The 12,657-nt window shown below is 54.4% G+C and overlaps 1 protein-coding gene across 1 annotated transcript in view; it reads right to left on the reverse strand.

Annotated features, from left to right (window-relative positions):
• The window catches only part of LOC137166554 (adhesion G protein-coupled receptor E3-like), a gene marked incomplete at its 5' end in the record, with an annotated part of 33,845 nt that extends 23,835 nt beyond the window's left edge, over positions 1–10,010 (reverse strand). The window contains 6 exons of the mRNA XM_067568326.1: positions 6,605–6,785; positions 6,873–7,078; positions 7,747–7,866; positions 8,290–8,467; positions 9,172–9,276; positions 9,894–10,010. Of these exons, the coding sequence (XP_067424427.1) occupies positions 6,605–6,785; positions 6,873–7,078; positions 7,747–7,866; positions 8,290–8,467; positions 9,172–9,276; positions 9,894–10,010 (907 nt within the window). The remainder of the gene's footprint in view (positions 1–6,604; positions 6,786–6,872; positions 7,079–7,746; positions 7,867–8,289; positions 8,468–9,171; positions 9,277–9,893) is intronic.
• Positions 10,011–12,657: the final 2,647 nt, after the last annotated feature.

A 12,657-nucleotide genomic window follows, 5' to 3' on the forward strand; every position in this document is an offset into this window, starting at 1 on the left:
GCTCACAAGCGGGTGTGCAGGAGCGACACACACACACGAATCAGTGCCGTGTGTAAGGGGCTTATTAGCCCCTCACTGACACTTAGCGGGTCTTTTGGGTCGGCATCTCCTGAGGAAGCAGGACCCTGAACCAGACACAGCCCCAGGGCCAGTGAGGAGAGGCCAACTCAGGTCAGCCTGATTGACAGGGCGGGTCAGCCAATGAGGGAGCCAGGAGGGCGACGGGAGTCCCGTCCTCAGTGTGAGCTGGAGCTGCCTGGGCCTGGGCCGGGAGCGGGGCCGAGCTAAGGACAGAGCAGCCGGCGGCTGGAGGCCAGAGGAGAGGCCCAGGGAGCTGAGCTGAGCCGAGCTGACCCACAGCAGCAGGTGGAGCAGGAGCTGGGGCTGGGCTGGGGCTGGAGCCGTGCGGAGCCGGGTGCGGTGAGTGAGCGGCTGGGCAGAGTGAGGGGTGTGAGGTGGAAATAATAGTTCTGTTTATGTGCCCTTCTTTCAGCTGTAAATGGGAAACTCCATCGTGGATTTAGATTCCATTTTAATTCGGCTCAGACAGGCCGGATGCTGACGCTTGGCAGGCTGCCAGCAGGCGAAGTCTGCCCAGTCACAGCGAAAACCTAAGAATCGGTGCCAGGTGCAAAGCCCAAACAAAGCGGGAAAGTCCCAGCAGTGGATTGGCTACGCTCAGTCCCTGGGAAGTTATTTAAGACAGCGAGTGCCAGGGCCCGGGGCTGCCCATCAGAGCGGGAGCGTGGCTGGGTACGTTGTTCTGTGCAGCCACGGACCGAGAACAAGAAGCAGACGGGGCTAGGAGGATAAGGAGATGAGGCAGACTTACCTGGCGAGAGCCGGTTCCAGCGCAGAGATGGTGACCAGCACTCCCTCGGAGGGAGAGAAAAGAAACTGTAACGACTGTCGCAGACTGAGGGGACTAGAGGGGTGTGTTCCAAGGTATTGGGCCTGGGGTTCACTCCCCCACCCTGCCTCGACACCAGTGTTTGTTATATCTGTGGTAAGGGGGAATTGTGTTTCTGTCACGTCCCAAAATAATAGTTGTTTGGTTGCACCTCACTGGGTGTCAGTCTCAGTCCATTCACCCGGCAACAGAGCTGGTGATCAGGTCAAACGAATCAGGGAACATTTTGACTAACAGGGGGGCCCTCGGCAGGGCCTGGCGCAGGGAGATGCCCCCAGCCCAGAGGCCTCGCAGGCCAGACTGGGAGGGTGATCGTGACCCCGACAGAGGGGGCCAATGCTGCGGAGAAGGGCCCTGCCCCCTAGAGCCGGGGGGCGTGTGGCCCCTGCCAGAGCCCGTGTCTGACTTTCTGCATCCCTGAACCTCAGCCAGGCCTGGGAAGAGGCCTGCAACGTGTGACACAGACTGTGAGCATCCCTCACACCCCAGAGACACTGTGTGTGGGGCCCCCGGGCCAGGGGGCTGTGCTGGTTCCTTTCCTTTAATCTTCCTCTGCTTTTCTTATGTCTTTATTTGCTGTTTGATTGCTGTTTGTTTAATACATTGTATTATTTGCACTGTGTGCAGTGATCAGTGGGTCAGGAAAGCGCCCAGTGCCCTGCAGTGGGGACATCCTAGCCCCTGCCCTAAGGGACCACGGCAGGATTGGGGGTTGAGCCCCAGGAATCCTTGGCCCAGCCTTGTCGGGGTTACAGGGACCCCCCCACACAGGAGAGTGGGAGGGGAGCCCTTGAGGTCAGGCCGGCCTCTGGGTTAAGGGAGTGGGGGCAAGGACTCAGATCCTGTCGCTAGCCAGCTCCACCGGGGTACTGCATGAGCCAGGAAAGTTCCCCACAATAGCGGCCCATTTCCCCACTTACGCATAGGAAGCCTGACATAACAAGAGTGCCTGAGGAAAGACACAGAAACTGTGAAAACCCCAGAGTGTGAACTGCCCAATTATTTCTGTTTAGGACAGACATCACAGGGGAGAGAGGAAGTGAGGGAAAGAGGCGGTAAAGCAGATATTGGGACCGGTGCCATATTTAGTAGAGGTGAAAAGAGCAGTAAAAAATGGGGCTCATTGAACAGCTATTACCAGCTAAAAGTTCGGGGTGGTTACAGGCCCCTGAAGCTAGCAAAAGCGGTGACGGGTTTTGTTGGCAAATGTAGGTACCAGAAATTGGTAGCCAGGAACGAGAGAGTGAGTGTGCGCCTGCTGGGGGTGATCCAAACAGTATCTCTCCTGGACCAGCACCGCTGGCCGCAGCAAAATCACAGCCTCCCATAAGGCTGAGCTTGTGACTCTTTTTATAAATTGTGTTAGTTAATTAAGGCATTGACGAGACGCAGAATGTGGCATATTGAAAATGGTGTGAAGATTACAAGCTGTCATTTTACATCTGAGAGGGGTTTTCTTTGTGCTGTGTGAAGGGTGGGGGGCTCTGTGAGTTGTGTCCGTCTGCTTTAGGGAGCAGCCGACTCTCTGTAATAGGTTGGTGGATTTCTGGATTACGCTGCAGCCTTCTAGGAAGAGTGTACATGTTTTTGGTTTTAATTTTCTTTCCCTAACTCTGGACTGTGACCCACTGAGCTCAGTGATATAAACAGGAACTGAAAAATTCCTGGCCAACCCTCGGCCACAGAGTTTCAGGTCTCCCCTGGGTCAGCCCCGACAGGGGGAACGCACCCCTTTGCCTGCAGCTGGGCCCCCCGAAAGCTGAAGGAAGCTCTCGGAGTCAAAAGGTGAGGGCTTCTTTCCTGGCTGTTGTCCACGTACCTCCAAACCTTCCAGCTCCCCAGGGTCGCTCTTCCATTGTAAGATTCTGAGGCTCAGCAATGTGGCAGCTGGGTTGATGATAATTTGCATCAGGATTCGAGTCCTAAACCGCCACCTCTTGAGGCTGAGGAGCAGCTCCACCACCTGGCAGCAGCAGTAGGCTGTTATAGCTGAGCGGCTCAGCCACCAGAGAACGACATGATACGCTTTGCTGGTTGATTGCACCTTGAGAACAGGCAACATCAATTGGACACAGCTACATTTTTTTGTTTTTTCTGAACTTGTTGCAGTTGAAGAGTGTAAGTAAAATTCAAACAGCCTGACCTCCCCCGGGCTGGAAACCGCAGAGGAGGGTCATGGGGGCTGTGGGAAGTAGACAGACCTCTGGAAAATTGCTCATCTTCACCATCCACCCTGCAGATCTCTCTGGGTTTGCATTCTCAATTTCCCCAGAAGGTGTGTGGGCTGACGTTCTTGCTAATTTTCTTCTCTACCCAGCGTCACTTTTCACCCTCCTACCCGGGCTCCTGCCCTGCTGCTAAGGAAGAATGGCCCTGGGATGATCTTGGGAGCTGGCATATTTTTTCCCCTCCCTTCCTTCCTTTTATTGTAACAAATCCAGATCTCCCCAGGCCTGCTCAATGCTTCACACAAAGCCAGCTCAGAACATCGCAGCCACAATGATGAACCCCAGAGCCACCCACTCTAAAAGCCCTGGGGCCTGAGCTGACAGAGAATCTCTGTTAGCATTATAGGGCATATGACACACAGGTGAACAGCTCCAAAGCCACAGGAATCCCCATGGGTGTGAGGAGTCAAGACAAACCGAAAAGCCCAGGATTGTCACTTGAGAGTGTTATTGCCTTGACAGTAATGAACTCCACTTGCTTGGGCATCAGGGAAGGGCTGAGTCAGAAGGAAGGAGAGGGCAATGGCCTGGTGCTCTGAGGTTTGCAGAGTAGAGGGGTTGATGGGGGAACGTAGTGCTCTGAAATGCTGGCAGTACCTAGTGGATACCGACCACCAGGCCTCTTCAACAATTACCCTGCCCAGATTTTGATTAGCAGCCAACCTTCCATGGTGGAACATGCTTAGCTTGTGCGCTTTTCATAGCTGGCCCTCATGGAGGATAAAAGCCTACTACTGCTGCCATCTAACTGCGGTGAAGATCTGGACTTTGGTTCTGCAGGTTCTAAATTCACACCCAGTCGCTGCCCTATGGTGGGGATTGTTACAACATGAGAACTTGGTGAAGGAGGAAGAGAAGCAACAGAAAGCACTGAGGGTGATCAGAGATATGAAAGAGGAGGGACGGGGCAGGACATTATGAGGGCAAATATTGATAACGGCCTCCTTTGTAAAGGCATTGAGATCTTCTGAGGAAAGGCACTACAGAAGCGGTAGGGATTGTTAGGATCAGCCTCTGGGACCTGCCCCCTATCTACCTCCTAATCGAGGGGTCAGCTGCTGTTCTGGAGGTGAAAGGGTCTTGTTGATATCTCCTCAACCACCAGGCCTTGTAATGACCTAGGGAAGATTCCCCTCTGGATTCCTGACCAGAAGCAGAAATCAGCAGTGTGTAATAAACCAGCAGCTTCCTCTCCCATGCAGAGGTGGCTGTGTCTGGGGCTGAGCGGAGCAGGGAGCTGTTTCAGACAAACAAGCCTCCACTTTTCCTCCATGTTCTTCATTCTTGTGTAAGTGGGGTCAGAATGAACTTCCTCTTCCCCCGTCCCAGGCATCTAGTGATGAGCTGGGTGTGACGGGTTCCCCCAGGGTACAACCTAGGACCTGCTGTGCCCCCTAAACTCTCCAGCCTGGGCTGTCCATTACAAAGCTTTGCTAGTGACCAGCAGCAAACCCCTCCGGGTGCTGTGATCACTCAGCCCAGCAGCACATGATGCCCCCACACCCAGCTAGATTGTGTGACTCCTCCCCGAGACACTTGCAAATCTCACAGAGAAAGGCACCTGCCAGTTCAGCACAGCTCTGTGCCTTGCACCCAAAGTTGCACCATCCTGCCCTGGTTGGAAGCCTGACCAGTATACGTTTATAACCTAGTCCACCCCTCACTCAGTGTGAAGAGGACAGAAACAAGCTTTTGTTAACTTAGGTGAAATTTTCCAAACAAACATACTGTGCTGGTTAAAATATAAAACAGATTTATTAACTGCAGAAAGCTGGATTTTCAGTCAGCATAAGTGATAGGCAAAAAGATTGGTACCAAAGAAAATAAAGATAAACACACAATCTAAATCTTAATCTTGATAACACCAGGTGGACACTAGATAAAGCAATCTTTCTCACCTCACTGGATGTTGTAGTTCTCAAGGCACGAGCTTCTCCCTGAAACTAGAGACCAGTCTCCTGCCGAAGTCTTTGTCTCTCAGTGCTCTCATTGCTTCCAGCATAGGTGTGGAGGAGAAAGGCCAAGGCATGCAGCCCTTATCCCTTATTTCATATCTTTTGACCAAGCACCTAGTAGACATGAGTACAAGCATATCCAGGTGTGCTCTGCTGACTCACAAGATTGCTCTATCCCACCCCCGTGGTGTCATCTCATGCGACTGAGTCATAGAGTTGAGCAATCTCCATTGTACAGTCTTGTGCTGCTGTCACTGTATTGTAAATCCCTTTTATCCCATTGCAGATTCCCTGCTGGAGTATAGTCACTTCACACTCTGCTGGGTGGGGGCTCCTGCCCTGGTAGAAGAGACTCTTAAACATACAGCATATTTCTCTAACAACTATGCAGCAAAATCTCATAACTTGATACATACTGACGCTACACATATTTGGACAGCACAATGGGTTTAAGATATTCTGACCTTTCATCAGATATTTATCTGGCCTGCTTAGTATGAACTATTACAGCCACACTGAAAGTATGAATATGGGGTTCACAGGGTACTGCTTTGGGGTGCAGTGTGTCACCCTGGAGGGGGGAAAGACTTCAGGAACAGGCTGTTTTTGCAAAAACCACCTGCTCTGCCTAGGAATTCAGTAGTGGGAATTGCTTTGCCAAAGTGATCAGTTTTGGCTAGTGCTGGGTGACTAATCATTTGAGTACTGAGTGCAGGGGTAGTGGCATGTTGTGATCCTGATTGCGTGAAGACAGGTTTTTGTACCCTGTGATGTGGGCTCTGCCAAAAGAAGCCTAGCTGCCGTTTCACTCTCTCCTTCTGCCCTGTTTCAAGACACCGCTGATTTGACTCAAATGAGAATCTTTGTTTTGTTAAGTGATCATTAGAGCTGAAATCGCTGATAACCAGGTCTAGCTGCTGAACCTCAGGGTACGTGTACACTTAAAATGCTGCATCGGCGCTGTAGTGCTTTAATGAAGATGCTCTAAACTGACGGGAGAGAGCTTCTCCTATTGGCTTAATCAATCCACCTTCCCGAGAGCTGGTAGCTGCGTCGACAGGAGAAGCTTTCCTGCTGACACGGCATTGTCTACATGGGGTGATAGGTCAGTATAACTACGTCACTTAGGGAAGTAGATTTTTCACATGCCAAACGACGTAGTCATACCGATATAGGTCTGTCATGTAGACCAGACCTAAGTTGCACAGATGGCGGCAGCAGTAGCTGAGGCATTTCTAATGCCATCTTCCCCACCCCTCTGGCGGGAGGGGAACCCATGTGAATGCACCTCTGAACTCTGGGCCTTCGCTCACCAAGGACAGCAGCTGTGAGTGGGGTGCAGTGGAGGGAGAGGGCAAAGGCAGTTTCAAGGAGCATTTGTTGGACTTTCACCGTGCAAGGGGAAAAACTGAGGCAAAGGATACCAGCCAATGGATTCTGTGACAGTTTTGCCCAAGCAATGGCAGAGTGCGGCTGGCGCTGAGAGTCCCGCCCTGCGATCCGAGTCTAACACCGAGATACCGTCACTGTGGTGGGAGCCATAAGGAGGGCGAAGCTGGAGAGATGGTCGCAGCTGCAGGTGGTGTGAGTGCTGTTCGCGTGCAGAACGGTGCAGCCGTCCCGAGACCAGGTGCCTTCCCCGCCCACAAATTTCCAGTAGACGCAGAGAGACTCTTCCTTCGCTTGTATGTCCTGGAAACACAACAGAATCATCCTCATCCCTACGGGAGCACAGAGCGTTGTTTCGGTTAGCACGCGTCTATACACGCAGTAACAGACCTGGCTGTGGCGCAGGGTGAAGTTTGCAGGTCTGGAGAGGTGAATGTGTCTCCTGCCTCCGACGGCCCCACTCACCACCCTGGAGTTGAGGTGACTATTCCCCAGCTTCCCACAAGCTGGTGGATTTCCCTGGCTGAGAAGTGTCCTGTTGATGACGGAGCCCAGTGTGGAGTAAGAAATAAAAGCAACAGCAGCCATCAGACCTGCTGGGAGAGGAGACGGAGACGCTATGGCAAAGAATGAGCCAGCCAGGTGCCCAGCAACCAGGGATCCCAGCGAGCCCATGGCAGAGCTGGGAAAGGAACCCAGGAGTCCTGGCCACAACTCATAAGATTTTGCCACTGGACCATGCCACCTCCTCTCTCAGAGCCCCCAGGAACACGTCTGGCTGGAAGCTTTTGGCTGCCGGAAGCAGAGATGATGATATCATTTTTCTCAGCGAGAGCAGGCAGAGGGGCTGGCCACGGATGAGCTTCCCCTGGTGCTGGTGGATTAGGGGCCACCAGCCTGAATGTGGCAGCTGAGGGTACATGTTACCCTGGTCCCCTCTCATCCCATTCAGGGGTCCCTGTTTTTTCTGTTCTCTGGGCTCGTGTCCTACCAGAGACCCTTGCATCAGCTGCCTCCCCTCGGACCCCGCAGCCCCTCACCGCTTGGAGCTCAAGCTGTAGGGCAGCTGGGAACAAAGGGTCTGCACAGCTCACAGCCCCACAGCCTGAGAAGGAGCACTCTGGTGCTAGAGACAGAGGTGAGGGTCCCAGCCTGCAGATCCCTGGGGAGGGAGGAATGGGGGAACCCGGTTTGGGGGTCGGTGCCTGGGAATGGCTCTGTGCTGTGGTTTGGGCCCTGGGTGTCTCCATCCCCAGGATGGTACCTTGTGTGGCTGCCCCAGTGACTGTATCGCAGTGGACGTCCATCGTCTCCCCGTGAGCGCTCAGCCTGAAGACCTCGCTGTCCTGGCTGCAGGCCCCTGTGACGAGCCGCGTCTGGACAGCTGCAGGGGGGAGGGGAAACGACAGAGCCCCTCGCTGTGAAACCACTTTCCTGGGAATCCGTCCCGGCTGGGCCAGCTCCACGCCTACTCCCACGCCACTTGGTGCGGCAGGGCTTCAGGGCTCTTCCCCACTGGGGGAGGGGGAAGTTTGGAGCTCCCCCCTCTGAGTCCCATTGGCCACCCCTCCGTGCCCCCTTCCCACATTCTGTCTGTGTCTCCCTTCTCTGTTGCTCCTGGGGCACTGGCAGGGCTGGGCTCTATTTCCTGGGCCGGGTCAGGGCAGGTCCGTGTCTGTGTTCACCACAGGCTCACAGCCACACAGATATTTCGGCTCCAACTTCCAGTGGATTTGGGGCCCAGTGTAGAACCCCGGATCTCCCGGCAGCCAGCAGGCAGCGCTGAGAGCCACCCGCCCCCCCTCACCCATAGACTCTGTTGTCACGTTCTGTGTCATCCTCTCCGGAGACCTGCGCGCAGTGGCCAGCACGGCCGTCTCCATGCTTTGCAGCAGGACGTCCACGGCCGACGCCACCTCCCCCTCGCTCATGCTGTCCCAGACGGAGGTGTTGTTCATGAGGGCGCTGAAAGTACGAATCTCTTTCTGGGGAGAGGAAACACCCTGGAAGCGAGGAGTCCGGGGGCGCAGGCACCACGTTCCATGTGTTCACAGGGGACAGCGACGTGTCTTAGGGACATGGGGTGTCACAGCCTCTCCCAGCTCAGGGGGCTGCAGTGCTCTCAGAGGGGAACCCTTTACAAAGGTAGGAGGGGCTGGAACCCTTTGTCATGCCTTCTTCGTCCCCCGCTTCCCCATCCCTCCCTCCCAGGGCATAACATTGTCACAAGCCCCCGGCTACCGAGGTCAGAAAGGTATGGCAGAGCTGGGAGAGAGAGAGAACCCAGATCCTGCATCCTGAAAGACCCTGGTCCCTGGCTGATGAGCTGAAGGAGAATCCCCATTAACTGTTAGCAGTATGGGGCTTCTGATGCACAATACAACAGTTCTGAACACTAAAAGGTGGACAAAGACACGTGCACACAGCTCACTAGAGGGTGTGTGGACACACACAAGCGTCACCACCAGAGGGCATCTGCATGTGCCCACACCCACCCACACCACTAGAGGACACGTACGCACACACCCACCCATCCACCCACCAGTGGAGGGCACAGATATTTTCTGAAGAGTATCTGTCACCCGCAGTGAGACTCCTAAACCGGCTTAGCAGCAGGCAGGGCTCCGGGCTGCGGGGCACATGGGGGGCCCTAGCCAGCAGGGCACATTCAGGGGGTGAAGCCTCTCACCTCTAGAGATAATGCCGCACTCCTGGCTCCACACGTCGATGTCAAAATCTCTAAGGTCGAATTCAGGAAAGAGCAAAAACTGCTGCTGTTGCTGCTCAGCTCTCCCTGCAGAGACCAGGGCAGAGGGTGAGTTCTGCAGGCACTGCAGGGCAAACATGCAGGGGCCTGATCCTGACACCCTTAATTGTGTGACTGAAGCTTTTCAGGATCGGGCCTTAGATCCCTGAAGACTGTATCAGACTTGCGCAGCCCAGGACACGCCCGATGGGTTGTTACCGCAGTGAGATTCATGCGGAGAAACGGAACAGGTGCGGGTGTGTGAAAAGAAGGTCAGAAGAATAAACAGGGAACAAAGTGCTGAACTTAGAAGCGGAAGGTAAGAGAAGGTTTGGGGAACCCACAACTCGCTGGGGGGATGTCATACAAAAGGATTTGATGAGCTGCAGAGTTTGCGAGGAACTGCTCCAAGACAGACTAGACGGGAGAAGGACTTGAACAGCTGATCGCACGTAGATGGGACCAGCCTAGCAGGAAAAGGAAGAGGAGGAGGAGGATCGGGTCCAGCTATGAAAGGAACAAACCCAGCTGTGCCTTAATCTTGGCTGGGGTTTGTAGGCGCTACCGAAAAAACAATAACAAAGGTTTTTGTCTGGGAATTTCCATATTGGTGGCATAAAACACAGGGCAAAATCCCACCAAATGAAGGATGGGTTCAAAGGTACCTGCAGAGGGCAGTTCCTGCGCATCTCTTTGATTCTCTCCAACTCAGCGCTGCTGTTACAGCAGGGGTCTTGGAGCAGCGGGAAGAGAGGAGCAGATATTAGCGCTTTCACCACAGATTTTCATATCAACTGGCTCCTGCTTGAGGGAAAATCCCTTTGTCCTCCGGCCCCGCTGGCTGCTCTCTGTCTACATGCTGCGCTGCCAACAGTTTAACAAGCGGCTGCTCTAATAAAACTCCCTCCCTTCCTCCCCATCTCACTCCATGGCTCTGTCCCCTCCATTTACACTGCGCTTTGCCCCGCCCTCCTGCTCCTGTACCCTGCTTCCCGCACATGACTCTGGGCACCTGCCCCCCTCCAGCTGGTCTGAGCATGTGGTAAGGTGGCTGGATGAATTTGCAGGCTTTCCTTCTACAAACACAGGGGCATTGGTAGCCCCAAGTCTGTGCATTAGCACTAGAGGGAGCCCCTGAGTGTGAGGGTGGGGAGAGAAACTAGGTATCCTTGCCCCCTGCCTGCCTCCTAGACTTCCTGGTTTCCATGGACTCTGCAGAGAGACCTGCTGGGTACAGACGCCTCTGCCCGCTGGGGGAGAACTCACCTTCACACGTGGTTTGGTTCAATACCCAGCTCCCGACTCCGGTGGAAGGGATTAGGCCAGCTGGGCACGTACACTGGAAACTCCCGCCGGTGTTGCTGCATAGGGCTCCCGGGCCGCAGATGGCAGAGGATCTGGCACATTCATTAATATCTGGGAGGGGAAATCAGAGAGGCCCCACTGAGCAGCTGTTTTGAATCCCTCACCACAGTGAGGTGTACGTTAAAGGAGCAATTCCATTGCCAGGCAGCAGTAGAAAGTTATCTTCTTGATGGACCAAACACTAGAGGGGAACCACTGAGGCTCACTCAGGGCCCCTCTGGGACCCGAAGCCAGGTGGGGCTGGGGTCCCTTGTCATTCCGTAGGAGCAGAGAGTTTTTGGACAGGGGAGGAGACAGTGAGAGCCCAGCAACTCACAGCATCTCTGCTCTCTTCTCCTCCCTCTCCTCCTGTGAAAAACGGGGCCAGCTGCTCTCTGCTCCTCCTCCCTTCATCCCTTCAACAGCAGGACTGGAAGGGGGAGATAAAGAGACCCTGGGGCAGCCCCCCCTCCCAGGAGACGGGGTGAAGAACCCTTTTCGCTGCAGGAGGACCTGAGGTGCGCTGGGGGGTCATGGGCAGATGTGGGGGCTGCTGCAGGGGGCAGAACTGATTGCGGGGCTGGACGAGGGGCATGGAATTAATTAACCAGAAGGTGGAGGTGGTGGGTGCAGGGGGGTGGCAAGAAGCTGGACGCTCAGCGCCATGAGCTGCCAGAGAGCTCCCGCCGTGGGACCAAGCCAGCGTATACTACCCCTGGGGGAGCAGGCAATGCCAGAGTGGCCACAGGCCTGGATCCCCTCCTGGTGGCTCCTGATTCTGCTCTTACACTGGGATAAATCTGGAGAAACTATTAGAGTAATTAAGGCTGCTATGGATTTTACACAAGTATAACCAAGGCCAGAGTCTAGTCTAAGGGGCCCAATACTCCTTCAATGCACCCCCGCTGGCTGCTTCTAATGAAACCCCTGAGAAAACCCTGGTTTCCTCAGGACTGTCCCACCGAATTTAACAAACAAAGTCCGGATTCTCAGCAACACTCAGGCCGCACCAGGCTGCTCTGGCAGCGTAACGGCCACTTGAGAAATTGGTGTATTGAAAACTGTGTTAGCCTCACAAGCACACACTTTACATCTGCTGGGGGCCTTCCTGGTCCTGTTTACAGGCTGGGGGCCTCCGTGCAGAAGTGTGTGATCTGGTTTTTTCAGCAGTCTGTCTGCAAAAGAGGTAGCCTAGAGCAAAGGACGGGAGGCATAGTTGGGGGAGAGGGATTATGCCCATCTACCGCAGGGAGCAGCCTGCTTTGTCTCTCTCTGTTTTGGGTTCTTGACTGTTAGGGTTCTGGACTTAAGAAATAACCTTGTGTTGTGCTGCAGCCAGCCAGCGAGAGGATTTTATGCTTTGTTTCCCACTGTGTGTGTGTGTGCTATGAACATAACAGATGGCGGAACAGTCACTGTGGCATCTATGGGTCAATCCCTGTCCCACAATGAGGCCAGTCACTTCAATGGTCCAAGATTTGGGGAGATTTAGGAGTCCATGTTTGAAGCTCGGTCTCCCAGGAGGTGGAAATGTGGCAGGAATCCCTATCACATTCCAATCACAGGGGGACACACCGGCATTGCTCACGGTGGAGCATGGGCAAGCTTCACCAGCCCAATGACAGCTGTGGGATAATCTGCCCCAGGAAGGTCTCTAATAATCAGAGGTCGGCTTAAGTCCTGACGTGGGATGTTTTCCTTACTCCCAGAATTATTGTCCATTAACTATCACACCCCAGGGATTGTTGTTCCCCATAGAGGTGGCCAGTCCCTCTTTCAAACTCGACTCACTCACAGCCTGGCTGCCAATCGGTAGCAGTGATTCCACGGGCTAATGCTGCAGCGGGTGGAAGGAGTTTGCTCTGTGGGGTTTATCCCCTGTCCAAGCGCCGGAGAAAGGGGTGAGCCCAGCCCCCAGCGCTGCGGGAGCAGGCGAGGGTGATGGCTCATCACAGCCTCTGTGACGGCCTCATGCCTTTGCCAAAGCTGGCAGAAGCCCCGGTGCAGCACCAGGCCTGGAATGAGCACGTGAAGTGCGTGGCGGAAGGTGGTGTCTCAGAGGGTGGGGGTCAGAGGAGCGCTCAC

The sequence above is a fragment of the Emydura macquarii genome, unplaced genomic scaffold (genome assembly GCF_026122565.2).
Source record: "Emydura macquarii macquarii isolate MOO-44397 ecotype Brisbane River unplaced genomic scaffold, CSIRO-AGI_Emac_v2 contig_2883, whole genome shotgun sequence".
NCBI classification, from domain to species: Eukaryota; Metazoa; Chordata; order Testudines; family Chelidae; genus Emydura; species Emydura macquarii.